The 27,464-nt window shown below is 60.4% G+C and overlaps 3 protein-coding genes across 9 annotated transcripts in view; 2 read left to right on the top strand and 1 right to left on the bottom strand.

Annotated features, from left to right (window-relative positions):
- The window catches only part of COL18A1 (collagen type XVIII alpha 1 chain), a gene marked incomplete at its 3' end in the record, with an annotated part of 35,219 nt that extends 30,879 nt beyond the window's left edge, over positions 1-4,340 (top strand). Inside the window, exons 26-43 of the mRNA XM_082285450.1 lie at positions 160-222; positions 366-440; positions 535-570; positions 686-739; positions 978-1,043; positions 1,199-1,270; positions 1,463-1,496; positions 1,626-1,688; positions 1,781-1,824; positions 1,919-2,041; positions 2,137-2,281; positions 2,412-2,485; positions 2,564-2,692; positions 2,872-2,907; positions 3,105-3,365; positions 3,449-3,646; positions 3,929-4,044; positions 4,127-4,340. Coding sequence (XP_082141576.1) covers positions 160-222; positions 366-440; positions 535-570; positions 686-739; positions 978-1,043; positions 1,199-1,270; positions 1,463-1,496; positions 1,626-1,688; positions 1,781-1,824; positions 1,919-2,041; positions 2,137-2,281; positions 2,412-2,485; positions 2,564-2,692; positions 2,872-2,907; positions 3,105-3,365; positions 3,449-3,646; positions 3,929-4,044; positions 4,127-4,340 — 1,803 coding nt within the window. The remainder of the gene's footprint in view (positions 1-159; positions 223-365; positions 441-534; positions 571-685; positions 740-977; positions 1,044-1,198; positions 1,271-1,462; positions 1,497-1,625; positions 1,689-1,780; positions 1,825-1,918; positions 2,042-2,136; positions 2,282-2,411; positions 2,486-2,563; positions 2,693-2,871; positions 2,908-3,104; positions 3,366-3,448; positions 3,647-3,928; positions 4,045-4,126) is intronic.
- A 1,023-nt stretch (positions 4,341-5,363) lies between these two features.
- Positions 5,364-10,937, bottom strand: SLC19A1 (solute carrier family 19 member 1). Its single transcript, XM_082285426.1, has 6 exons — positions 10,811-10,937; positions 8,251-8,552; positions 6,801-7,548; positions 6,288-6,480; positions 6,063-6,204; positions 5,364-5,964 (listed from the first exon to the last, which is right to left on the bottom strand). The coding sequence occupies exons 2-6, from the start codon at positions 8,464-8,466 to the stop codon at positions 5,782-5,784; spliced, it is 1,482 nt and encodes a 493-aa protein (XP_082141552.1). The 5' UTR covers positions 8,467-8,552; positions 10,811-10,937; the 3' UTR covers positions 5,364-5,781.
- An 11,690-nt stretch (positions 10,938-22,627) lies between these two features.
- Positions 22,628-27,464, top strand: part of PCBP3 (poly(rC) binding protein 3) — a 43,636-nt gene continuing 38,799 nt past the window's right edge. For 6 of the 7 annotated variants that reach the window (XM_082284607.1, XM_082284610.1, XM_082284605.1 and 3 more), the window contains exon 1: positions 22,628-22,713. The gene's annotated coding sequence lies outside the window, so the exon portion shown is untranslated. The remainder of the gene's footprint in view (positions 22,714-27,464) is intronic. The other variant, XM_082284606.1, reaches the window with a different exon arrangement.

Here is a 27,464-nt window from a genome sequence, read left to right as displayed (position 1 = left end):
TGAGTCGGTGACACATCTGGGGACCACGGGGTGGCCCTGGTGACAGCTGTGGGGGCTGCTCCTGCTGTGCTTTGCTGTAGAGTGGTGGTGGTGGAGGAGGGGTGTGGGGCCTGCCTTTGGTGGGTTGGGAATGACGTGGGCTCTGTGTCCTTCCTGCAGGGTCCGGTGGGACCAAAAGGAGACCAGGGATCAGCTGGTCCCCAGGGCGCCCCGGGGTTGAAGGTAACTGCTCCAGGCCACCTGCAGCCCGTGGGGTGGTCACACTCCTGGTCCCCCATTCTACCAGGCCACCAGGTGTCACCAGCCCTATCACAGGAGGGAGCCTGGTCCCTCCGTGTCCCCTCCCACCACCTCTTCTCTTCCAGGGGGAGAAGGGGGAGCCCGGTGTCACCATCAGCCCTGATGGGACCGTGGTCACCGCCAAGGTGAAAGGAGAGAAGGTGGGTGCCTGGCAGGAGTGGGGGGCACGTCCCCACGGGGCAGGTGCCGAGGGGGTCCCGGTGGTGATGCCCTTTCCCTCTCCACTGTTTGCAGGGGGAGCCGGGGCTGCGGGGCCCGATGGGACCATCGGTAAGTCACCGTCACCATCCTCCTCCTAGTGTCCCAGGGCAGGGATGGGAATGTCCCTAGGCAGAGGGCATGCCCCTCACTGAGCACCCTCATCCTTGTCTTCTCTCCCTTCCAGGGTCCCCCGGGACGAGCAGGGATGAAAGGGGAGATCGGCTTTCCGGGCAGACCCGTAAGACCTGCTCCCGGTTTGTTTGCGTCCCCGGCCATCGCCTCCACCGCATCCCCCTCCCCGTTTGCACGTCCTGCACCCGCTGAGCCCCAAACCCTGCTGTGTCCCTGAGGGATGGGGCGGTGCCGGGGTGTCGGAGGTGATGCCGGGGTGTCAGAGCTGACTCCGGAGCACCGGATGTGACACCAGGGGCTGGCAGGGGGACGGGGACGGGGCTGATTGCGCTGCTCATCCGCAGGGACGTCCCGGCATGAACGGGCTGAAGGGCGAGAAGGGCGACCCCGTGGACGTGCTGGGCTTGCGGGTGAGCACTGAGACCCCCCAGCTGCCGGCCCGAGGACCCCAATCCCTTAGGCAAAGGGCACGTCTCCCTCGCTCAGGGGCTGGTGCCAGTGTCCCCCTCCATGGTGGGGACTGTCCACTTTGCAGGACCTTGACAAACCTTTTTGCCCCCCACAGGGTCCCCCAGGCCCCCCAGGACCCCCTGGGCCCCCTGGGCCACCTGGCAGCATAGTCTACAACAATGGCAATGTGAGTATCTACACAGTCACCATGCTGGACATGCTGGGACTGGGCCCCCAGTGTCCCCTGCCTGCCTGGAGGGCACTGAGGATGCTCTGGTGACATCCTGGCTGGGGCTGGCACGTGGGACTGCCACCAGCATGAGGGGGGGTCCCCGAGGATGCTGCGGTCTCTGCAGCCACTTCCTTTGCATCTCCACAGGCCTTCAGCGACTCCGGCCACCCGGCGTTCCCCGGTAAGGGGGTGTCCCTCTCCCAGCCCCTCTGGACAGTTTGGGGAACCTCAGCAAGGCAGGCCTGGGGGGAAACCCCCTCCTCCCCTTAGAGCTGCAGCTCTGAGATGGCATCTGTGCCACTCCCCACAGGTTTCCACCAGTTCCCAGGACAAAAGGGAGAGAAAGGTGACACCGGACCCCCAGGACCTCCAGGTAGGTGACTGGTCCCTGATGGCAGAGGTGGCAGGCAGGGGGTGGCTCGTGCCTATCCCGGCTCCTCTCCCCTCCTCTCTCTCTCTCCACAGGCCACTTTCCCTATGACCCGAGTCACTTCGGTGCCAGCCTGCGGGTAAGCCCTTTGCACACTAGTGGCTGGAACCCAGCATGATTTGGGGTACCCAGTGTGCCCCAGCTGCTCACCCTAAGGCTGTGCCATCCCGCAGGGTGACAAGGGGGATGCAGGTCCCAAGGGTGAGAAGGGCGAGCCGGGCAGCACCCCACTCTATGGTCCTGGAGTCTCTGGACTTCCAGGGCCTCCAGGGCCCCAGGGATACCCCGGGCTGCCGGTGAGTACCCCATGGGGAGGGAAGTGAAGGGGGGCACAGTGGGGGTGGCATTCCTGCGGGCTTTGCTCCAACAGATGTTCTCTCACACTGCCTAGGGTCCCAAGGGGGACAGTATCGTTGGGCCACCAGGGCCTCCAGGACCTCAGGGTCCCCCTGGTATCGGATACGAGGGGCGTCAGGGCCCTCCTGGCCCCCCTGGCCCCCCTGGGCCACCCTCCTTCCCAGGTCCCCACAGACAAGGTGAGTACCTGCTGTCTCACCCCTCCCTGCATCCCCTGTATTCCTGCTTGCATCCCATGTATCCCTCCCTGCACCTCTGCATTCTTCCCCGTGCTGCAGCCCTCTCCATCTCACCCTCCTTCCCCCACAGCTGTCAGCATCCCTGGACCCCCGGGACCACCAGGACCCCCCGGACCTCCAGGCAGCAGCGGGATGTCCTTGGGGGTGAGTCGGGGCTCTGGGCAGGGGCTGCCTGTGCCGCAGGCAGCCGATCCCTGAGCCCCGCTCGGGCTGTGCCCGCAGCTCCGGGCCGTGCCCACGTACCAGGCGATGCTGAGCGCCGCGCTCGAGCTGCCTGAGGGCAGCCTCGTCTTCCTGACCGACCGGCAGGAGCTCTACGTCCGCCTGCGTGGGGGCTTCCGCAGGGTGCTGGTGAGTGGGGGGGCTGGGGGGCACCTGGCCAGGGCTGCACTGCCCGGCTCGAGGGGAGCGCGGACAGCACCACCCCGGGGGCTCGGTGGTGACTCCCGGTGCTGCTCGGGGTCCCCCCACCCGGGCGCGAGGAAGAGGAGAGGGGGGCAGCTGGGATCTGATGTGCCATGCCCTTGCAGCTGGAGGAGCACAACGTGATCCCCAGCTCAGCTCTGGTGAGTCCTCTGTTCCCCATGCACATCCTCATCCCTATCTTCCATCCTCATCCATCTTCATCCCACCCCCAACCATCTTCATCCCATCCCCAACCATCTCCATCCACCCACAACCATCTCCATCCATCCCCAACATTCTCCATCCCCGTCCCCACCTGGGGCACCGCTCCCCCCTCATCCCATGTCCCACTCCCCAGGACAATGAGGTGTACGACAAGCCGCCAACCCTCCACTACGCTGGCCCCCAGCCCCGCGGGCCCCTGCACCCCCTCCGCAACCACGTCCCTCCGGCCACCGCCCGTCCCTGGCGTGGGGACGAGGTGGTGGCTAACCAGCACCGCCTGCCCGAGCAGCCCCTGCTCCACCACCAGCACGAGCTCATCAACGGTTACTACATCCACCGCCGGCCAGATCCCGCCCCCGTGGCCGCCCACGTGCACCAGGACTTCCAGCCCGCCGTGAGTGCCGTGTGCCGGCCGAGGGGAGCTGACGGTGGTGCCCAAAGCCGTGTCCCTCAAGCCCCGTCGTCCCCTCTTGGCAGCTTCACCTGGTGGCCCTGAACACCCCGCTGAGCGGCGGCATGCGCGGCATCCGGGGCGCCGATTTCCAGTGCTTCCAGCAGGCCCGGCAGGTGGGGCTGGCCGGCACCTTCCGTGCCTTCCTCTCCTCGCGCCTGCAGGATCTCTACAGCATCGTGCGCAGGGCCGACCGCGCCGCCGTCCCCATCGTCAACCTCCGGGTAAGTGCGTCCCCATCCCCTTCCCGATGCTCTCCAAACTCAGAGGGATTATAGAATAGGATCACAGAGTCGTTGTGGTTGCAGAAGATCTCTTTAAGATCATAGAGTCCAACCATTAACCCAGCACTGCCAAGGTCTGGGATGCAGAGCATATCAAAGCCTCCATCCATGATGAAGCATCTCCTTCCCAGAGGCTGCTGGGACTTGGAGCTTCTGGGATGCCCTTGGAGCGCAGGCAGGGCTAAACACCCTCCTCCTCCATTTCCCCACCCTCCCCACCAGGATGAAGTGCTCTTCAATAACTGGGAAGCCCTTTTCACGGGCAGCGGGGCTCCGCTGCGAGCCGGCGCCCGCATCCTCTCCTTCGATGGCCGGGATGTCCTGCGGGATGCGGGATGGTGAGTGCAGGATTGAGCGAGGGGGAAATGGGGTTTGGAGCAGGGCAGGGCAGCAGCAGCCACCCACCTTTCACCCTTCCAGGCCGCAGAAGAGCGTCTGGCACGGCTCGGATACGAAGGGCCGGCGCTTACCCGAGAGCTACTGCGAGACGTGGCGGACTGAGGAGCGTGCGGTCACCGGCCAGGCTTCCTCCCTGGCCGCTGGAAAACTGCTGGAGCAGGCGGCCAGCAGCTGCCAGCACGCCTTCATTGTCCTCTGCATCGAGAACAGCTTCATGACCGCCGCCAAAAAGTGACACGCGCCCTGGCGCCCCCTGAGTCCCCCCGTGTCCCCAGGGAGGGTGGGGCCAGCCTGCGCCCCGGCACCCCTGGGCCCCTCAGCCCCCTCCACGCGCCTGCTCTCGCCCCGCAGGGTTTCCTTCTCCCGCAGACCTGAAGCCAAAGAGTATTTTCATGGCCCCTGCCCTGGGTTGGCAGGGGCTCAGGTCCCACCTGGGGCAGGGCAGCCATGGGCTGGCGGCCTTCCTCCTCCTCCTCCTCCTCCTCCTCTCACTCCTCTTCTAACTCCTAATATTTAACCACTTCGGCTTGTTCCCCTCCCTGCTCGGATGCTCTTTTTGGGGTGGCTGGGTGGGAGGATGCTTGGCAGGGAGAGTTCAGTGCGGGCTGTCCCCCTCAGAAGCCTGTGGGGGCTCTCTCGCCAGCCTCCCAGCCCCGCGCTGTCCTCACCAGGAGCTTGGGGTTGGACCCAAATCCCTGCTGCTGAGGCCATGGGGTCTTCTCCAGCCAAAACCCCAGCACCGCACCCATGGGACTTTCTCTTGGCAGTGCTGGGGCTCCCCCAGATGGTCTCCATCCTCCCCAGGTAAGGCTCATCCCATCATCATCCTCACCTCCACCCCTCAGCCAGCAGAGCTCTGGTGGGGGTCCGGTCTCCCCCATCCCTTCCATGCACCCTGGGGACCGCCGGCTGTGCCCCCACAGCCCAGGTACAGCCACAGCCAGCCCAGCACAGGTACTGGGGTGACAGGGTTGCCCTGAGGCGTGGGCAGTTGTGCCCTTGGCATGTGTTTCTGTGTGTGTGTGCGTGTTGAGCACGTGTGGCACTGCCACCCCCCCTCGCCGTGCCACCTTTGCTGGGCTCGAATGGCGAAGGCGCAGCAAAGCTGGTTGGAATTGGTGTGGGCAAATCCAAGGTGCTAAAAGAAAAAAAAACAAAACAAAAAAAAAGAAGAGAAAAAGGAGAAATTTGTAACTAGCTTTTTTTGTTATTGTATGGAAATGATTACCATAAAAGCTGTGCGAGTCACACGGCCTCTATTTCTTACAGTCTACTGTACTTTGTGTAATTAATGCAATTTAAAGCCTGTGGATCTTTATATTTTTTTTTTTTGGTCATCCGTTGTGTCCTATAAACCATTTTCTAAAGGCACTGAATAAAGAAACATCCTCTTGTAGCCCGGCTCTGTGCCATGATGGGGGCGCAGCGGGATGGGGTCCCCATCCACACTCCTGCGGTGGCACCATGGGAATCCTGCCCCCGCTCCGCGTGTGGGGACGGGGAAGGGGCGCAGCCCTGTCCTCACGGAGCAGAAAACGTGTCCCAAGGGTTCCATCCTCGGCAGAGCAGCACCAAGGACCAGCAGTGGCACGGGATGCCAAGCACGCGGTGACGATGACAATGCTGACCTCGGGAGCCAAGAGCCGGCCATGGCGTCGCGGTGCCGGCGCTCAGGCTCACACAGTGCCCGCACCCGGGCTTTTCTCCTGCGCTGGAATCTCCACGGGCAGCTGGCACAGCTCCTTGGCCAGGGCCAGCTCCACCGGCTGCTTGCGGCGGCTGTGCCGGATGCCCACGCCGATGGCCGCCAGCAGGTAGGCCACAGCCAGCAGCGTGAAGAAGCCAAAATAGACATAGAACTGCACGAGAGGAGAGGGGAGAACAGCACTTGGAGCCCCCTCCCTTCATCCCGCACCATTCAGGAACCACCTCCATCCCGGGTGCCCCCCACCCCTACCTGGGGATGCACGGATAAGCCCAGGCCCCTCTTGTCGGCCACGATGATGGTGATGATGGTCTTCAGCACGGTGGCAAAGAAGGTGTTGACCCCGAAGACCAGAGCGCAGAGCTCTTTGGAGAGGGAGGTAGCAATCTGGAAGCTGGGAAAAACAGGAGCACTGGTGAACCCCTGGCATCAATCTGGCCACCAGGGTGGGAGCGGGTCCCCAGGAGCACCACGCACATGGCAATGGGCACCAGGAACTGGTGGGAGCCACGGAACAGGATGTAGGCAGCGTAGCACAGCCAGATGTTGGTGGTGGAGTTCATGAGCAGGAGCAATCCCGCCTGGAATGCTGTCACCACTCCAATCACCAGCTCTGACCACAGTGTCCAGCGGATCTTCACGTAGCCAGCAGCGAAGGAGGTGACAGCTCCTGGGGAGGGATGAAGGATGCTGTGAGCTCCTCGAGGATCCCCTGCCCTACCTGGGCTGGCACCCAGCCCAGTGATCATCACATTGTCCCCAATGCCAAACCACCAAAAATTCTGTAAGGACCACCATTCCCAAGGGCTGCAGGGGGATGGAGCATCCTGCCACGTTCCTGCTGACCCCAGCCATTCCCAGGGGATGCAGCAGGATGGCAGTGACCCCCCCACCCCGCTACCTCCTTGCTGACCCCAGCCATTCCCAGGGGATGCAGCAGGATGTGAGTGTCCCCCCACAGCCCCAGTGTCCCCATCCCAGGCGAGTTACCCAGCAGCGTGGAGGCAGCATCCACACCTCCGTTGTACGCCCGGCGGTTGTCCGCGGTGGGAGAGATCTCGTTCCAGAGGATGTGTGCATAGTACAGCATCAGGTAGTACCCGGCCGAGTTGAGGACCCACCACAGGGACCAGAGGCGGAGCTGGGGCTGCCTGGCCAGCGCTCCCAGCTCCCGCAGCATACGGCAGAGCACCATGTCCCGCCAGCCCCGCGTGCCCCTGCCGCCGTCCCCCCCCGCCATCCTGTCCAGCTCAGTGGGCGCAGCCGCGTCGCCGGCCCTCCCGGGCCGGTTGAAGAAGAGGCTGCGCCGGGGCCGCTCGAGGAAGAGGGTGAGAAGGAGGCCGAAGCTGACAAAGCCCAAGGAGACGTAGTTGAGGGTGAGGAAGGAGACGCCGCCCAGGGTGACGCAGAGCTGTCCCAACACGGAGCTGGTGAAGACCCCCAGGAGCACGGCAGAGCGGGAATAGCTGGCCATGCGCTGGTAGCGGGACGGGGCGACCAGGGAGAAGATGTAGGAGGAGTAGGCGATGCGGGCGGCCATGGTGATGCCATAGAAGAACTCCATCAGCTGCATGGCCAGGACGGAGGTGCCCAGCACCAGCAGCAGCCAGATGGAGATGTGGCTCAGGCTCTGCAGCACCAGCACGGGCTTGTAGCGCAGGTAGTCTGTCAGCAGGAAGATGGGCACCAGCACGGCCATGTAGGAGTAGGACAGCACCGGCGTGATCACGTTGGTCACCTGCCGTGAGGGCAAGGAGGGGCTGAGCGCTGGGTACATCCCTGGGGACGCCCCCCAACCTGTGGGCTCTGTGGGCACCACCTGCTGACCCCCACGGCAGCACCTCCTGGGGAGGAATGTGACCAGCAGCGCGCCCGGCTGGGGGTCTGGCTGAGCCTCGGCCCCTTCCCGTGCCGGGAACGCAGCGTTCCCACAGACGCAGCAGTCGGCTGGGATCGGGGCCAGCATCCCTTGGTGGGGAGACGATGACATTGTGGCCCCTCCTTGCCTAACCCCATACTTGCCAGCGGCCCGGCAGTGCACCGTGCCATCATGGAAAGGTCTCCCCAGTGGGGTGGGGTGTGGCTTCTCCCAGCCCGGCACCCTCCCACCATCCCACAGGCTGCTCAGGTGGGCAGGGGTCACACAGTGCCCCCCAAAATGAGTTGCCAGCCTGGGCATGAGGTTTCATGCCAGGGCAAGTTGAGTCAGGCACTCAGGGACAGGGTGACCTCACAGCCAAGTGAGACAGGGCCCCACAGCACACCATACCACCTCCCCTCCCAGAAAGCACCACCACGAGCCAGCACACACCACCATGCCCAGGACATGACACCCCTGTGCACCCCAGAGCCACGGGGGGATGCTCTGGGCAGCACCAGGATGGTGATCATGGCCATAAAGGGGGACACCAGGGTGGGGGACCGGGCGCCCACAGCTCACCTCTGCCTTTGTGAAGTTCCTGTCGGGCCCCAGCAGATAAGGGGTGATGAAGCTCTCCCCGGGCCGGATCTGTGTCATGAAGCCATAGAAGCAGAGGTAGAAGACTTGTAGCTTCCAGCGCTGGTCTGGCACCGTGTCTGACGCCAGCTTTTTGGCACCATCACTGTTCCTGGGCACGGCTTTGCAACAGGGCAGCGGCATTATCCCAGGAGCCATCAGCTACACAGGCTCTGCCGGACCACGCAGCCCCTCTCTGTCCACAGGCACTCTCGGACGCATGGAAAACCAGGGCGCTGCGGTTTCTGTGGAAAAAGCAGCATTTGGCAGAGGCTCAAAATTCCTCCAGAATCGCAAGGCAAATAAATACCACTACCTTCTCCCCAGGAGGTGTTCTGGGAAGAAGAAAAGCGGCCGTGCGTCTCGCTGTGCAGAAGCAGGGGGGGTCATTTCGGGCTGCACTCGTACATCACGTGCATCCGGAGCCTGGATGCACGGAGCATCTGGATCCACGGTGGGGCATCCTCAGCTCCCATCACCTCCTTTTCCTCCCCTTTGAGACTCAGTGGGGTTTTGCCGCTTCCTGGAGCAACGCTTCCCTCTGAGCTACAGAGGCAGAGGGATGCAGACACCCTGCGCCGGGGATGCTCCGGAAGGGATGGCACTGGGAATGTGCTGGCTGTGGAAGTGAGTTAATGTGCACACAGGGCACGGGGCCACCCGTGTTACTCAGTAGCTGGCAGGGCTGCAGCTGAGCCGCAGGCAAGCGGCTGCCCCTTGGCTCTTCCTGGTGGGACACAATGCTCAGCCTGGGGAGAATGCAAAATGCCACGAGATTCACGGTCCAGAGGGGGATTAAAAGCTCAGATCCTGAGGTTTGGCTGCAGGGAAGCTGGCAGTGCCAGGAGACCTGATTAGCAGTCATGGGATGAGGGCAGGGACAGGAGAAGGCCTGGACTGGGAGTCCTCCCAGTGCTCCCCACTCCCACAAGAAGTCACCGAGGTGACTTTTCATGCCATAAAATTCCACGTATGCCAATCCACACCACGGGAGCAAGGTCTAGAAACCTGATTACCCTGATAACTGCAGAACAGCTAATCACGGTCATTAACAAGTAAGTTCATGGTTCCAGTCTGTGTCCCACTGGATCATGCATGGTGAAACTGTGGGATAATCCCTCCTTGCTGCCAGATAACACAGGGCTAACGGGGACATGAGCCAGCACCAGTGCCAGCAGGGGAAAGCTGGTGGTGACCAAAACCTACAGAAAGCTGAGTGCCCATTTGCCCCAGAGAGGACTCACTGCTCCAGCAGCATTCCCGTGGTGCCTGAGTATCACCAAAACACCGATGTCCCACAGCTCATGGCTGGGCAAACAGCCCCCACCTCCTAAAGAGATCCCTGGGGACCAAGGCAGGCACTCGGGCACTCACCGGCCAGCGAGCCCGTCCGGCACTGGCCGGAGCACTGCCCCACCGCTGTGGCAGGAAGGGCAAGGGGCAAGGAGCAAGGGCTAACCCCCGCCAAGCGCCCACCCCAGCACCGTGCCAGGGCCACTGCCGCCGCGAGTGCCTGGACTCTGCCCCATCGCCTTCTTGTCCCCAAGGCGGGCTGTGGATGTCACCTGCGGCAGCCACTCGCCGCCATGTGCGCCATGACCCCTATGGGATGTTTGCCACTCTCTGCACCCCATCTCCTGCCGTCTCCATCCGGGAGGGACACACACATGCATCCCCGGCCCACAGGAAACCACCCACACTAAAAGGAGGATGCAGCTCCACGAAGCTGCTCCATTCCCAGGAGCACCAACTCCCAGCATGTGTCCCCCCCCCCCACAAAGAGACTCCAGACCAGAACGCATCTGGTCGCACCCAATTCTCCTTCTCCAGAACATCCCTGGAGCTCCTCTGCTGGAGGTGAGTGGCCATGAGTCCCAGGGAATGCTCCATCCTTCATCCCTAGCACAAGCCAGGGAGCGGAGGGACGAGGGAGAGGCAGAAGAGAGAGGGAGGGAGAGGCAGCAGAGCCAGCCCGTTATCACCGCGTGAACCTGTTTGTCACCGGGTTATCGGGGTGTGCCCTTGACATGGATCCCTGTCACGCCACACACCGCTGTCAGCCCGGGGTCACAGGTGACACGGGCGGCCGAGCTCAGGCTCAGCTCCCCGCAGAGCCACGGCCACCGCGGTCCAGAGGGGACAGCCCTGGACACCCCCAGCCGCGTGTCGGTGACACACAAGGGACACTGCCAAGGCACGACGTGTTCTGTGGCGAGCTGCCACGCCGAATGGGAGTGCGCGAGTCCCCGGGGCACCTTCCCTAAAACAAGGGGTGGGAAGCTCCTGAAAACACACCCTCGCCCAGCGTGCGGGCCCCGCTCTGCCTCCCGCCGCCCGGCACCAAGGGATGGGCGCTGCGGGCGGTTTGGGGTGCACCTGGCAGAGGAGGGGTTTGGGGGTACCCCACATCCCCAGCACCCGGGGGAAACAACACCGGCGGCATCCCAGGGACCCCGCCGGGCACGCCACGGCCCCGGCGACACCCGCACCCAGCACCCCGTACCTGGTGGGCGGAGGGCATGGATGGGCCAGGGCGAGGCGGGGATCCGGGGCTGCCCGCTGCCGCCTCGCCCGATCCGCGGTGATCCCGGACAGCGGCACGGCAGCAGGAGGAGCAGGAGGAGCAGGAGCAGGAGGAGGAGGAGGGTATGGGAGTACCTCGGGAAATGTAGTCGCGCCCCACGTGTGGGGCGGCGCGGGGACTACAAGTCCCAGAGTGCAGCGGGCGGCAGGAAGGGGAGGAGCTGCCCGGGACTCGTGTGTCCCGTTCGGGGACAAATCCCCTCCGGAGGCAGCGGCGGGGGTCAAGGACCCCCTTTCCCACCCCCCTCAGCCGGGGTCAGTCCCTCGCCCATCTGCCGTGGCCTCTGGGCTGCGGGGCCTGGGCGACGCTGCCCCCCGCCTTGGCTCCCTCCGCCGATTTATCATACCCATGGCTGCTTGGGTTTATTTCTGCGCCCGTTTGTTTCCTGGGGGCGGATTTGTTCCAGTCCGGCCTGTGCCGCATCGCAGAGGGTCCCGAACAGTTGCCCGCTGTGCTCCAAGCGGAGTTCCCGAGTCTCCTCATCCCGCCGCCCAGCCTGGCAGCAGCCCCCGGGAGCTGCTCATGGGGCGAGTCCGGCCATCAGGACCAGGAGGGGCTGAAGCGCAGCCCTGCACTTCTCCCGGGTGGAAGAGCATCCGTAGAGGAGGTGGAGCCCCCCGAGAATCGGGGCCCGGAGCTGGCGCCCCATCTGCCGGGAGATGACGCATCTTCCGAGGGCATCTTCTCTCCCCGCTTTTCCTCCCCCTTTCCCAGCGCTCACCCTGCCAGAAGCAGATGCAAGCTGACAGGGCTCGGCTATTCCGCTGAAATATTTATATGTTCCCGCCTGGAAGCGAGGCAGCAGGATCCCAGACGTCCGGGGACCGTCACCCCAAGCCAGCCTGTAAGGGGTCTAGGCACCGCCTGGGTATTCCCATACAGACTTCCAGCCCCACTGAGCCCCCCAGGTGGTCCTGGGGAGGGTGGCCAGACCACAGCAGACGTGTCCGCCAGCTCCCTGTCCCCACCCTGTCCCTCCCGCGGGCAGGTGGGACCGGACCTGTCCGCCCATCCCTGCTGGCCAGGATGGTGGCAGGGTTAGGTCCCTCCTTAAATGCGGCCGGCTCTGGGTGCAGGAGCTCCGCAGGGTGTGGGTCCGGGGTGAGGCTGGGTGCCCGGGCAATGGCAGCACCCTGGGGCAGTGCCACCACCTTGGGGCAGTGTCACCCTGGGCAGTGTCACCGCGGACTCCCCCCAGCCGCCACAGGGCAGGGGCAGAGCTGGTTTGGGGGCAGGAGCAGGGGGAGGGCAGTGAAGGGGCGGGGGCAGGAGTAGGGACTGAGTAGGGTGGTGAGCAGGAGCTGGGGCGGGGGAGGAGCGGGTCCAGGGGCTGCGGCAGGGGCTGTATTTAGGGAGAGGGCAGTGGAGGGGCTGGGGCAGGAGCAGGAGCTAGAGAAGGAGTTGAGGCAGGGGAGGAGCGGGTTTAGAGGCAGGGACTGTGTCTGGGACGGGAAGGGCCGGGGCAGGAAGTCGGGGGGCCGGGCAGAGCCGGGGGGGCGGCGGGCAGGGCTGGGCGCTCCCGCTCGGCTCCGGCTGCCGCCGCCCCTGAGTCAGCCCTGCCCCGGCCCTCCCTCGCCCGGCCGGCCGTCCGTCCGGACACAGGTAGGGCTTTGCCTTCTCTGGGGAGTGTGTTCTGGGCGTGGGGGGGGCCCGGGACGAAGCTCCCGGTCCCGCAGGGGCACCCCGGCACCTGGAGCGGGGCCGCGGGTGGGTGCGGTGGGGCAGCGTCGGGGCGAGGCGGCTCCCGGTGCGGCATCACTCCAGGGAGCGGAGGGCGTGCACCCACCGACCCTGGCCCCGTGTCCCCCCCGTCCCCGTGCGCTGCCACCTTCCCGGCTGGGCGGCTCTGCGAGGCTGCTGGGAGTTTTCGGTCCCCGGCTCCCAGCCTTGGGAGGCTCCCGGGCTGTGCTGAAACAAGCCCAAAGTGCTGTCCCCACCTGGGGACAAGGGGGGGGGTCTCCAAGGGGAGCGGCTTTCCGACCCCCCCACTCGTCACTGCAGGGAGAAGCGTGCACGGGGATGGGTGACAGCGGGGATGCTGCATGGCTTTGGGTAGGAACATCCCGAGAGGTCCCACGGTGTCAGTCTAGTGTGTGTTTCTGAGCCCTGGCTGCTGGTTTTTGGGTGCCAGCACCCATGGGGTCCCACGAGTGTCAGACTGGTGGTCATGATGAGCCCCTGCTCCAGGTGTGGTGGTCACCAAGCAGTGCAAATGCAGCCCCAGCATCAGTGCTGGGGGGAGGAGAAAAGAGGTCCCAGGCCTCCAAACTTCCCCTGTAGCTGGGTAAATCGTCTCCTGGGAGCCTGTTTCCCCAGGCAGGACTTTTCTGTCCTTCCTGAATCATCACAGAATGATTTGGGTTGGAAGGGTCCTTAAAGATCATCTAATTTTAACCCCCTGGCACCCACCTGATCACTGGGCTGGTTCTCCAGTTCCTCGAGGGAGCAGAGGGTGCCCGGCGCTGGGATTGCTCCCTACTGAGGTTGCACCCCTCATCACCTGGGCTCAGGAGGGGTCAGTTTATTCAGCTCTCGCTCCTGGGGCAGTGTTTTATTGCCCACCTCCTTTCAGCAAGTCCTGCCGGGGTGTGGGTGAGACCCGTCCTGGGGAGGGCTCCGTGCAGCAGCCCAGCCCTGTGCAGCATCCTCGGCACGCGCTGCGCCGCAGAGCATCCCCACCGCACGAGGCTGCTGCAAGGCCCCCGGGAATTGCTGCAGGAGCTGCCCCCAGTCCTGCAGGCAGCAAGGGCAGAGGGGGCAGCTCGGGGCCGTGGTGCCCCTGGTGCTGGGGGTGTGGGGGATTTCCAGCCTTTCCAGGCCTGGGCAGTTCGTGCTGCCCATCCTTGGGAGAGCCGAGCGCGCCGGTGCATCCTGAGGGATGCAGCACAAGGGAGTGGGTGGTCCTGCTGGGAGATCCAGGACACTGCACCCACCCTTGGGTGGGCTGGCAGGGGCACAGGGATCCCCCAGGGTGGAGGGGACGCTTAGCAGCCCCCAGTGCTGACTGTAAGGAAGCCAGCTGGGGATGGAGAGCCCTGCGGGAGGTGAGGAAGCCACTCAGAATCTCCGTGACCTAACCCATGCTTTCAAGGAGCATCTCCATAGCGGCCTGTGGGAGGATGTGAGAGGGAAATCCCTGTCTGAGCTCACTTCAAATGCGCAGGGCAGGTCCGTGCCGGTGCCAAAACTGCTGCCAGACTGCTGGGGTGGGTTGAGCGATGCTTGGATCCATGGGGCCGTGGTGTTGGTGGGCACCAATATAACCCCCAGCACCTTTCCCTTCTCTTTTTGATGGCCCCAGGAGAGTCTGGGCTTGTTTTGGGGCCTTGCACAGTGAGGCTGTGGTGCTGCAGCCACCCCTGGGTGGGCGCTTCACTCCCAGCCCTGGGCAAGGAGCATCATCCTCCATCCTCCTGCCCTGTCCCAGCTCAGTGATGCTCGTCCCCACTGCCACGGCCATGGGTTGAAGCTCCCGCCTTTCCACACTGCAGAAACGGGGCTGTTGTCACCAAGTTGGCAGGAAAGCTGGGTGCTGGCACCTCTCTGCCTGCCTGCAGGGAGGAAAACCTCCTTCTAACACAGGAATTCCCACCTGTCCCCAAGGGGCTGTTTTCTGTCAAGGAGGGAATATGGGATTTTCCAGCAGGCTGGTTCCCCCTGTTTTGGGGAAAGTCCATCAAGTCTTGGCACACCGATCAGTGGGGATCCCATGGGAGCTATGGATGGATGGTGGGTTCCTAAATGAAACAAGGACTCAGGAGAGTAGGAATCAAGAGCTTTCCCCCCAAAAGAGCGAAACAAAGAGCTTTACATTTCCCACCTTATCTTTTTGAGTTGTGTTTTCCCTTTGGTAGACCCCAAACATTGTCCTGTTTTCTGGGCAGGCTTTGTGGTGGGACATGTGGGAGAGAAATGCTGTTCTCCACGTGGGGGGCCTGCGTTTCCAACCCCATTTGGTCCGGCAGCAGCCCATCACTGGGGTCTCATGGCATGTCCCTCTCCCTGCCCTTGCCAGGGCAGTGTTGGCATCGTGCCCACCAAGCTGGTGGGTGCACACAGTGGGAAAACCCAGCAGTGAGCAGAGGAGGAGAAAGGATCTGCATGGGAGGGCAGCCAGCCAGCTTCTGCCGGGAAAGGGTTAATCCTGGAGCTCCAGCTCCCGTATCCTATTGCTGGCTACTTTGGGTAAAAGCTTTTTTGGCTCTGTTTCAAGGGCATCAGGCTGGAGGATGACTCATGCATCCCCGCCACCAAGGAGCAAACCCCCTTGTCCCTACTTTCCCAGCACAAGGTGATGATTTCCTGAAAATCCAAGCGCCCTGGAGGGCTCTGGTTGTGCCTTAGAGGACTCTGGTCAGCTGGGTTGGGACAAGCTTCCTCTGGGACTTGCTTGTCCTGAGGGAATTGGGGTGGTGGCATCTTTGGCCTGGCTTCAAACGCGTGTGCAGGTGTCCCCAGGACAGGGACCTGCTGTGGGGGACACCTTGCTTGGAAGGTGCTTTTGCCCCGTAACTGACCCTGATCCCTTTATTCTGCAGGGAAAGAGCCGCCCATCCAGCTGCAGCTCCACCCTCCCCACGCTGCCAGATGTGCCTGCACGTTGTGCTGCGCCCGGAACCCACTCCAGAGGTGAGGAGGTGGGAATGGCCCCACCACAGGCCTGGGGCTGTCCAGGGGACCCTTGGCCTGATGGTGGCATGTCCCCCCCTGGCACAGGTCACACAGACTGGTGGTCATTCTGGGCTGGACACTGCTGTGGGCATGGGGTCACAACCATGGGCATGGGGACATCATCACTGTGGGCACCACCATGGAGCTGTCCCCTTCTATCCAGGTGCTGATCTGTGATGAGGTCCCTGCTGCCCGTTGTGCTCTGGAAAGGCTAAAAATGAGGCTTTTTGGTGCTGGCATCCAGGGAACATCTCCTTGTGTGCAGGCAGAAAATGGAGAGCTTGGAAAGAGTTTTGAGGTTCCAGGGTGGAATTATTTCATGCCAGGCAGCCTAATCCATCTCTGGAGTGACCCTGCTCAGGGTGGGAGCTGGACCAGAGACCTCCAGAGATGCTCACTCGCTGTGTGCCTCTAAGCTTTCCTTAAAATATGGACACTATTCCCTATTTAAAGGCTTTTATTGGTCTCATAACAGGAAGGCAGGGCATGATAACATGAGCCCAGGGTATCTGGGAAATGAAGCCCTTCCCTGGGACAGTGTGGCTCCATGGGGCAGGCAAGCCTGTCTGTGGTGATTTCCTTTGTGACTCAGTTTTCCCGCCTGGAAAACAGGTTTTTCTGGGGTTCCCTCTGGAAAATTTTGGGATTTTCCCCAGATCTCCCCTCTGGGGCATGGGGATGGATGAGTGAGGGACCTGAAGTTGTCTGTTCTGACTGCATAGCTTGAGTGGCCACGGTCCCCAGGGACACACAGTGTCTCACCCTCTGTCCCAGGCCATTCCCTGGGATGTGCAGTGGGATATGGTTCCCCAGAGAGGTGGCACTGATGCTGTGCCACGCTGGTGGGTGTTACACCTCGTCAGGGCTTCCCCAGGCTCTGCTGGCCATCCACGCTCCTCCATCCGAGGTGCAGGGTGCAATCCAAACCCAGATGCCATGCATCCCAGCCTGTGCCCTTCCCATCCTCTCCCTGGGCTGCAGCCTCCTCCTCCCAAGCGTTTCTGAGTGCTCTCGTGCCTGTCCTCGTCAGCTCACCCACCTCGGAGTTTTCTGAGCAGGGCTGACGATATCTGGCGAGACATTTGTCCCTTGTGAGCACACAGGAGGAGTTTTCCAGCCCTGAAGTGAGGGAAGAGGGGACACAAGAAAGAAAGGAGGAGAGGATAAAGAAACACAACCCAGAAGAATGAAGGGTGGCACAAAATTTGGTGACCTCCTTGCTCTCTGTGGGCTCTGGAGCAGGAGGAGAATGAGTTGGAGAGGGTTGGCTGCTTGTGGATGGCCCTGGGAGCAGGACCAGGCTGTGTCCTTGGGCTCTGGTTTGGGGTCCTTTGGGCAGAAACACCTTTCTGAGGGACACGGGGTGAGCGTGGCCGGGGGTGATGTCCCTGGTGGGATCTGCTGTGGGGCTCGGCGCCAGCCCCATGAGTGCTTTGACATCAGCACGTTGTCATTCCCAAATTCTTCTGGGGATGTCTGTGTTTTGGAGAGAGTGTTTGGCTCTCCAGATCCCATCCTGGGACCTGGACTAACCCACTCCAGTGGACCTAATCCTCCTCCAACAGTGAGGAAGGACCAGGGACTCCACTGTGGGTGCTCCACCTCATCCCAGTGGCTGCTCCTCCAGCTTCCTACGCCCACCAAGGACCTCTCAGTCTTGAACAAGCCTCAGCCCTTCATGGCTGGGGAGTACTTTGGAAGTTTTAAGGGCTCACCAGATGTGCTTTTCCCCACAGAGACACCAGCTGCTATGTCTCCTTGCACAGGGCATGTAAGGCTTAGCTTGCCATGACCTAAATGTCTGCTTGTCCCCAGACCAGGTCTCCACCAGGTACCTGAACTCCTGGTGTCTCCTCCACCCTCGGGGATGCTGGGATCCCTCTGGGTATGCTGGATGCTGCTGGGTTTGTCGGAGGAGGGAGGAAAAGGTGGAATGTTGAGCTTCCCCCCCTTGCCAACCGATTTGTCCTCTAGGAGATTAGTCCCTTCCCTGGCTTACGGGGGGATTTGTGGCTGCTCCATCTGCTCGAGCCCAGCAGGTCAGCGGGTGCCAGGGAGGAGCAGCCTGAGCCCAGCTGCTGTTTGCACTCCCAGGCATCCCAGGAAAGAGCTTGCACCCTTCTTTTGGGCGTTTCTGGCTATATCTGTTGGAAAGGAGCAAAAATCCCTGGAGCTAGGCAGGTGAAAGTCGTGCTTGTAATGGGGTTTAGACCCAAGATTGTTTGTTGGTGGAGCTGGTGAAAACCGTGTGGAGTAACGTCAGTGCTTTTAAGCTGCTTTTTATGCTGGTGGAAAGCCTGGAGGATGCTCCAGGATCTCCCCTTTCAGCCAGGATAGTTGCAGGGAGATGATTTCCCCATAAATCCACTCAGCCTTTGGGAAAGCAGACAGGCAGGTGGGGAGAAGAGCATCACGCTGCCAGGGATTTGGGGCGGGCAGTGGGGGTGTTTGCTGGCTCACAGGTACTTTTAGAGCCAGGTTTTCCCGAGGGGAAAACGGGGAGGCGATAGATAGGGGTGACACAGGGCTCTCCCTTCTGCCGCTCCATCGCTCCTGTCTTGTCACCAGTGGAAGGTGGTGGGTAGCGAGGAGGCTGGAGGTGAGCTGGGGAAGAGCTTGTGACAAGTGGGCTTAGGGAGGCTGGATTTATAGGGACTGACTGAACTAGGTTTGTGGAAGCGTGGGGGGGCCTGCTGGGTGGTGCTGGGGGCTGAGTGCCATCCTGGGATGCTCCTGGGATGTGGAGGCCACGGGGCACAGGAGCCTTTACCCGTGCCCAGATCCCAGCCTAGGGCAGGTCTGGTGTGCTGCTGGAGCCAGGGATGTGCTCCTCGCCATGCCGCTGCCTTCTCGTAGGGTATGGGGCCGCATGGGACCCTGCCAGGGCCCCCCAGCTCCCAGAAAGCACCAGCTTCTCTTCTAACGTGGCAGGAAATCACAAGCAGGGGGGATTCGGGCAGCGTGGATGAGCTGCTGAGATGCCAACGCCGCGACCCTCCAGCTCACCCACCCCTGCCGAGCCCGGGGGCGACCGGTTCCAGTCCCCCATTCCCGTTCTCCTTCCCTTGCTGTTTGCCCGGGAACGCCGGTGGAGGTTGCCAGGTGTCAGCTCGGAAATCTTTTAACTTTCCCTCGTCTCTGCAAATGGACAATGTCTCCGCTCATTAGGTACCCGCCCAGGGGGCAGATGTCAGCTCTGCTCACGGCTTTTCTCAGCTCATCTCTGCCCGGGCTCCTGACGGCTCCGCAGCGCTCAGGTCCCATCACATCACCGGGCTCTGCCCGCGGGGCTGCCCCTCTGCCGGCCCACGGCGCCTCCCCTGCGACCCCCAGCCCGGGCCCGCTGCCTCCCCCTCCTCACCAGCGGGGTTTGCGAGGATTTTTCGTGAAAAGGCTGGAAAATCACAGGCACCGGTGAGGCGCGCGTGTGCGCGCGGAGCTGGAATTGGTTTTCCTTGCCCAGGCAGCGCCCGGGAGGAGAAGGCAGCTCTGAAGGCTGCCCTTTGAGGCTGATGCATCCCGACAGCTTGTTCACTGGGACATTAAAATCGTTGCCTTGTCTGCAGAGAACACCCGGGCAGGCGGATGATGGGAACACAGGTCAGGGGAGGATCCCTCTCTCCCCGCACGGGGAGCGGCGGCACCGAGATCCCCGGAACATGGAGATGGAGGGGCTGCTGCATCCCCACTGGGGGGAAGGGGAGTTCCCTCCCACACAGAGGGGGCTGGCAGCCTGGGGGGACAATGCAGATGGAGCCATGTCACTGATACTCCCGTCTGTGGGGTGTACTGTGGATCAGGGCTTGGTGGTGTGGTGGGAGAACATCCTCATCCCATCCCCATCCCCATCTCATCTTGTTCCATCCCATCCTATCCTGCCCCATCCTATCATATCCTGTCTCATCCCATCCCAGCCGTTCCCATCTCACCTCACCTCATTCCATCCCATCTCATCCCAGCTGTTCCCATCCCATCCATTCCTCACCACTGCACAGCCTGTCTTCCAAAAGACCTTGAATTTTCCCTGGAGGGTCACAGCAAAGCCAGAGGACCTCTCCAAGCTCTCCATGCTCTCTGCAGAGCTTGGACCTCACACAGGTTCCCCACGGTCCCAAACATCCCAAGGAAAGTTCCTGATGGGCACAAACAGCCAAGGACTCTCCGGTGAGGGGAAGCTGAAGTCCTGAGTTTGCAGGAGAGGCAGGATGGGTATTGAAGCAGGCTTTGTTTTTTTCAGGAAAGGGGAGTGGTATGGAGTGGGGGATATGGTATTTGGGATGGTAGGATAGGGCATCCTACACTGCCTGAGCAAAAGCAGGGAGTTTTCACAGCCCTGTGGGACCAGGCACAGGACCTGCTCCCACATGGAAGTACCGTCAGCTCCCCTTGGAGGCTGGGCCTGAGCAGGGAGCCACACTCAGCTCCTTCCCCTTGGCATCCTGCTGATGGCCCCTCTTTGGACCAGCTTTGTCCATATCTTTGTGTTTCCTCCATTCCCATCCCAGACTAAATTCTGAGTCCCTGGAACGAGGTGGCCGAGGGCTCCAGCGCCAGGTGGCCATCGAGCTGCGGGTGCTGCCGAGCCCCTGGATCCCTGTGGCCTCACTGGGATGAGTTAAGGGCAGTGAAGTGCCGTAGTCTCCAGAGGCTGAGTTAAGGGCAGTGAAGTGCTGTAGTCTCCAGAGGCTGATTTTTGGGATTGGCCACATCGGTGCGTTGGAATTCCTTGCATCCTCAGGTGCTTTTATGTGGGAGCAGTAGGCGGGATTTTGCTGGGATCTGGGTACTCTGCTGTTCAGAAATGACTCCTTCAGCATCCCGATCCTTGTGAACATTCCTGACCAAATTTCCAGATGGGACGTAGTCCGTGAGAGCTGGCAGGTGAGCTGGCCACGCAGGGATGGAGCCGTGCTCTCCCCTGCCACGGATCAGGAGGTGGAAAGCTTTTGGTGGGAGAAGCTTACTGGTGCCTCTCCTGGCACCAGTGCATGCTTCACTGGAGAGAACAAGCAGGAAAAAAGTGTAATTGACTCTTTTGCTTGTACTGTCAGGGCAGCCACGAGGTGCAGGGGCTTTGGCTGTGCTGGAGAGAGGATTTGGGAGATGATGGCAAGGGTGATAGTCCCCCTGCAGCCCAAATGTTGCTTGTGCATCTCATGATGCCTTTAAGACACTTCACTGGAGGTGACCTGATGGCAGAGAGCACCTCGTGGGTGTGCACTGGTGCCTGTTACAGGGGTCATGGCTGGGACCTCACCTGCAGCTTGGTGGGGGAAAGGGTGGGACACAACAGGGAGCAGAGCTGCTGAGAGATGGACCCATTTTTGATTAAGAAAACTGCTAACAAATTCCTTAATGCTGCATTCGCTGGATGCTAAGCCTTGCCTTGGGATAAACTCAAACTTAGGACCTGGAAGACGAGTACAAATCTCTTCGCCCGTGAATTTGTGGGGTGTGGGTTGTTGATTTGTGCCCACACTGGCTCTGGGAAGAAGGATTGGGGTTTCTTTGCAACCCCTTGTCCTTCCAGTATCCTAAATCCTTGCCTGAGCTCCCTTTTCATGGGTATGTTGATGAAACTGGTGCCATGATGAGGATTTTCCCTTCTTTTTATCAGTCCTGGAATCAGTGACCAGCAGTTTGTACTGATTGGAGCAAAGCAATTACCCAGGACTCCTCCAATTTGCCCCTGTGCTTCCCTGTTCCCTGTGCTGCCCTTTACCATGGCAGCAGTGGTGGGAGGATGCTCTTGTGGGTTCTGGGTGGGGGGGCTGCCTGGGCTCCTCAGGGCGCTGAGATGTGCTGTATTCCAGATCCTTCCCTGCCTCCTGCACTGCTGACCCCCAGCTCCACAGGATCCCCGACCTGTCCCTGCGGGTCCTCCAACGGTGAGTCACAGTTTGGGGCTTCCATCCTTTCCAACTTTTTAGTTTTGGCCAGCGCCCACGGGACAGGATGTCACCATTGCAGCAGTTGCTGGGATCTAAAATTCATCTGGCTTGTGTAGGCTCAGTGGAGAGGAGGGAAGTCCCTCAGGGTCCATCCCAGGACCTGTGCTACTTGCAGGTGACAGCAGCTGGGGCTGCAGCCGCTACCTTGGCGGACATGGAGAGACCTATTGAGGGAAGAAACCTAAATTCTGAGGACAGCTGGTTGCTGAGAGAGGCTGTGTATGCTCCATCCTTGGAGGTTTTCAACCCCCAAAGGGATAAAGCCCTGGGCAACCCCCTCTGATCTTAGTGCTGACGCTGCTGTGAGCATCAGCAGGACTGAAGACTGACCTCAGGAGGTCCCACGGGCTCCCTTCCCACTGACAGGCTCCTTCCCACAGCAGGGAAGTGCCCAGATCACTGGGGATGAGCATGGAGGCTGCTGAGTCACTGGGAAGAGGAAGGTTTTCCCTGTTAACACACAAGGTGCCCCAGCACATGAAGAGCAGCACCAGCTCCAAGCAAGGGGTCTGCAACTCACCCCCCCTGCTGCCCAGGGAACGTTTTGGGCGGTGGAGAGGCTCTCCTGCCCCCTGGCACTCGGTTTATTAGCAGCTGAGGCTGCTCCATTGATTGTATTGACGGGTAGTGCATGCCCCAGTTAACTGATTGGGAGCAGCAGCAGAAGTGCAGCCGGCACCCATGGCGCTGAAACGTGCTGGGTGCTTTCCATCACCCCTGGATTTCTGCAGGAAGCAAACCCCTGGCTCCACAGCTGGGCAGGACCACAGGCAGGTGACCACAGAGGAGGGCTGCTGGGCCGTGGTCACCTGGGGGGTCTCTCTGCCATCCCAGGGATCCCCTCCCCACAGGGTGATTTCCCGTGGTTGGTGGATGCTGAGGATCTGCCCAAACCTGTTTGCAACGTAGAGAAAAAATATAAGTAATGCTTGCCTACCCCAAACACAACCAGGAGGTGATGCTCCTGATCATTTTCCCCTGACCCCCACCTCAGTCTGTGTTTTATTTCTCTCTGAGCTTCACATTAAGCAGCAGCTTTGGTCTTTCCTCTGTGCCTTGCCTTAACCTCTGCCATGTCCTGCTCTGCAGGCTCGTGCCGTGGACTGCTGGGTTCCCCGCCACGCTCAGCATGCCCTTTTCTGGTGCAGCCAGACCCTCCCAGGAATCACTCTGGAGCTCGAGGCCATCCTGCAGGGTAAGGTAAGGTCCTTTCCAGGTCATACAATCCCATAATGGTTCACATTGGAAGGGACCTTAAAGCTCACCTTGTTCCACAGGCACACCTTCCACAGGCCCCATCCAACCTGGCCTCGAACACTTCCAGGGGTGGGGCAGCCAGAGCTCCTCTGGGCAAATCCTGGGAGGAGGGGTCTTTGCAGGTGCCTTAGGCTGTAAAACACCTGCAGGGAGGGTGCTGGGGCCTCTCTCCTGCATCCGTGCAGGTCCCCTGTTCCGCCGTCTCTGCCCTCGCCGCCTGCTTTCTGCCACGCTGGCCATTCCATTAAAACCAGCGGAAGAGCTGAGCTGGGAAGTGCAGAGACGGGGTGATTTTCATCAGCCACTCTGCTTTTGTGACTAAAATAGATCCACAGTGGCCCCAGGCCATCGTGTTGTCCCAGGCATTGACTGGCACGAATGGATGGCGGGGCAACGTTTTCCATTAGTGGAGAGGAGGACACGTGTCTCCGAGGGAGAAGACAGCTCCATAAAGCAGAAATGTTGTAGCGACAGACAAACCCATTTCTCTTTTCTCCCATTCCTTTTAGAAGTGTCACTTATCCCCGTTTTCTGCACGGAAAATGCTGGGAGACACCGGCCAGAGCAAACGGCCTGCGCCCGCGACATGAGGGTGTGCTTTGGATAGGGGGATGGAGGTTTCCCAGGGGAGCTGCACGTGACCCAGTCAGGTGCAGCGAGGGGAGAACTTGCAAAAAAAACCTGTGAGGAGGTTTATCCATGGCCTCTGGTGATGTGGTGGGTCCTGGTTGTGTCTGGTCCGAGGTTTCTGCCATCACCTGTCCAGCAAGGGCGTTTTATTCTCTGGCTTTAGTGAAGACGCTTTTCTGCAATAATGGGTTGTTAAGGCATCATTTGGGTGAACATCATGACATCCCACAGGTCCCACCTTCCTCCCTTCAGGAAGGTCTCTGACATAATTTTTCTGCCTTCTCATGCTCCCTGTCCACCACCCCATCCCTTCTCCCAGCTGTGTGTCCCAGCCCCTCTCCCACATCCACAGGAGGGAGAGGAGCCTGGTGCCTGTCTCTGTCCAAGCCCTCCTCAAGGCTGTGTCTTGGAGCTCAAGGCTGATCCCGGTTGTGTGGCACTGTGACTTTTTAATAGAAAAACTGCGAGACACCTGGAAGAGCACAAGGTGGGATGCTGGCGGTAGGGCCAGGAGTTGGACTCGATGATCCTGGTGGATCCCTTCCAACTCAGGATGTTCTGAGGGGCTTTACACTGGAAAAACTGCTGCTGCTCCAAATCCCGTCCAGGTGATGGGATGCGTGGTCACTGCTGATGCTGGAAGACGGATGGAGATTCTACGGGGTTAGCAATGTGCTCAGGTGGGAATGCTGGTTCTGGAGATGCTGTGGGGTGGGGATTTTCCATTCCAGCAAGGGAAACAGCTGTGACATGAGGCTGGAGGGTGGGGATGGGGACGCGCCCGCCAGTGCCAAACCATTTCCCAGTTTGACCCTTCTGCTCAATCTGAACTTGAAGGTGAACGAGCAGAGCTCGCCCATCGATCCGGGCTGGGCTGATGAGCGCCATGCCCTGCGGAGAGCTCGGCCCCCAGTGCCAGCTCCCTCTCTCCCCCTTTTTTTCCTGCCTCCCCTTCACGCCCTTCCAAAGCCATCAGTCAGAGCGTAGCACCCCGAGCCGCCGACCTTGCTGGGGGCCAGGGGGACAACATATAGGTCCCTGCAGAGAGCTGTCCCGCTGTCTGATGGGCTTCTCCCAGCTGCCACTGCCACCTCTGTGCTGCCGGTAAGCCTGGCATCCGCCTGCCAGCGGCTTGGGGGGGCGGGGAGGCACGGGACAAGGCAAAGGGGTTGGTGCCCATCGTGCCAGGAGCCACATTTGTCACAGGCAGTGACGTTATCTGCTGAGCCATGCGCTGGTTTCCCTGGTTTAAGGGTTCTGCTGTCTTCACATGGGCAAAATACAACTTGAAGCATCTCTTAATCTTTAGCTAAAATGTCATATGACCTGGCAAAGTGCATTTTTTTACCTGTTGGGAAGCAAAACCTGGACTGAGGTTGGAAACTTAGAACTTGTCTTGGCTAATAAGTAAAAAGGTCGGGGTTTGGGGTGAAAGATGATGATGCGCCTTCGCTTCACGTCTTCCGTGCTTTAGCCAGAGATTTTTCCCTGCAGCTGAAAATAACAAACCATTTTAATCTTAGTATTGCTTGTTCTGATCTTTTAATCCAGCTTGCTTTCTATTGGCACAGCAGCCTGAAATGATTTATCCGCCTGCCTCTCTATTATATAATTATTGGGAAGATTACTGGGGAGCCAGCTTTAGCCTCGCTGGGGAAGGAGGAGGGGGCTGGAACGTGGGGCGGGGGTTCGTGGAACCACAGAATCATGGGATGCCTTGGGTTGGAAAGGACCTTAAAGATCATCTCGTCCCAACCCCCTGCCACGGGCAGGGACACCTTCCACTATCCCAGTGTGCTCAGGTTTCTTCTCTTGTGGCCATCAGAAGACGTGGGAGGGGGAAGCGGCGAGCTGGGTGCTTTGGGCTGTGTCTGTAGTTTGCATTGGAGTGTGGAAGGTTTCTCCCTCAATGTGAATTTGTTGGAATTGAGTGACCCCTGGTCTGGCTGGTAGCTGGAGGAGCACGACCCTCTGATCCGGAGAGGATTTGGGTGAAGCCCTGCACTTTTCTACGCTGTTTGGGGCCTTTTATGGCTTTACTTGTGGTTTTGGGAACAGTGTGGTGAGACAGTCTGGCCTCGGGAAGAACCTGGAATTAGGGGCTGTGCTCCTGATGCTTCCAGTCCCCATGCAGAGCCATGGAGGGGGAAGAACCAGCAGTTGGGACATGGTGGTGATGCCAGGAAGGGCTGGAGGTGGCCACAGCTGTTTCATCAAGCTCAGCTGGTTCTCCAAGGAGCCTTAGGTGCCACCCCTGGATAAGAAGGGCTTGAGCCCTTGGGCGATGGGGTGGCTGGGGACAGCTGCTCTGCAGAAGTGACATCCAGGGGCAGATGCCTGAGGCAGATTTGGCTGGAGCTTTCAGGTGAACAGGTGTATCCCCGGCATGGAAAGATGGCACAGCCAAGGGTTGGCACAGCCAGGTGGAGACTTGGGTTGCCAGAAAAATGCAGCTTCCGACTGGCACAACCGTGGGGCTTGAGCTTTGATGGACAAAATGTGAGGATGTCTGGGGCTCCAAAAATTCCTTTTCCCTTCCCCAAACTGAATGTCTGGACACCAATGGGCTGGTACCTGCCCTGGCTGAGGGAAGGACAGGAGATGCTTGTCCTGTGGACCATGGCCAGCTGGGATGTGGTGGCTCGGAGCTGGGACAAGGGGACACCCCTTGTCAAAATCAGATACTGGGAGCAGTGGCTTGGCTTTCCTTGCTCCACAGGGCCTCAAGGACCATTTTGGGATCCCCAGAATTGTGCTGCATTTTGGGCTGGGTGAATGTCTGTGGGGGGACACTGAAACACCCTTTGGGCCACACCTGGCATGGCCGTGGGCTGGTGGGAGCAGGTGGTGCCCACCCGGAGTGTGCCACGCTCCCTGCACTGCGCTTGGTGCAGCTTCCCAGAAAGCTGTTGCAGCATCCTCCAAAGGAGGAGACTCGTCATCTCTTGGAGCAGTTGTTTGGTGTGTCAGCCAGGAGGGCAGCAGAGGATGGAAACAGCTGAGGAGGGGTCAGGAGCAACATGGGGGCACAAGATCATCTGGTTTGGGTGATGGAGCACTTGTAACACATCCCCTTTCCCCAGGGAGCCAGCTGAGCTCTGGGACGTGCAGGCAGGGCTTCAGCCTAGTCCTTCCCACCGTGTGCTGCCTCTGAGATGGAGGGTTTAGCACAGCCCTCCTGTCCCTCCTGGAGGCTCTGGCCCTGCACTGGGTGGGCAGGCACCCTATAAAACGGGCCCAAATTTCCCCCTGCACGCGGGCAGCGCACCGGAGCTCATCTCGTGCAGAGATCCTTTCTCCTTCATGTTGGAAGCGTTGGCTGGTTCGCCCTCATCGCCTCGAGGCATCCAGATTTGCTCAGTGGCCTTTAAAAAAAAATAATAAAAATAAATAAATAAATCAAAGCCCATGAAATGACAAGAACATCAGCAGTGGGTGCATCCCCCTTTCCAGCAAACCCAGGGATTTGGGAGGAAATAGGTCACGTGCCCTTCATCCCGTGCCACGTGGTGGATCTCCCAGGGCCAATGAGGTTGGGAGCCCTTCTGTGCCGAACGGCGGAATAAGAAAAAAAAATCACTGGGATTTTTTTTCCCCTCCTGTAGCATTTTTCATCCTTTCCAAACGTGAAAAGACTGGCCATCTGTCTGGATCCCCCTCCCGCCAAAGCGGCACGAAAGCGGCTCTTTGGGAAAGGTAAGGAGATTTAAAAGATTGTCTTGGTGGAAGACCACCCGCCGCGGGCAACTTTTCCCACCAGTGTAAGTCAGGGAAGAGTCCTGCACTGAGCCAGGTCCCGGGCTCCGGTGTGGGTTGGAGGAGCTTTGAATGTTTAGGAGCAGTTTTAAAGGAATCTCTTGTGGAGGAAATTTAAGTCTGTGGCAGCGTGAGGCGGGATTATGGGAGACATCGGCGTGCGAGCAACGGGATTCCCTTAAGTTAGCGGCTGCTCCCCGAGTACCTGCTGGGAGATATTTCCAAAATATTGTTGGCAAGTTATTTTGCCGAATTTTTGTTTGTTCGTTTTTGCAAAAAAAAAAAAAAAAATTAATTTTTTGCGAAAT

The sequence above is a fragment of the Coloeus monedula genome, assembly GCF_965178545.1.
Source record: "Coloeus monedula genome assembly, chromosome: 7".
Taxonomy (NCBI): Eukaryota; Metazoa; Chordata; class Aves; order Passeriformes; family Corvidae; genus Coloeus; species Coloeus monedula.
Note: the sequence above shows the minus strand (reverse complement) of the source record. Positions and strands in the feature narration are given on the sequence as shown.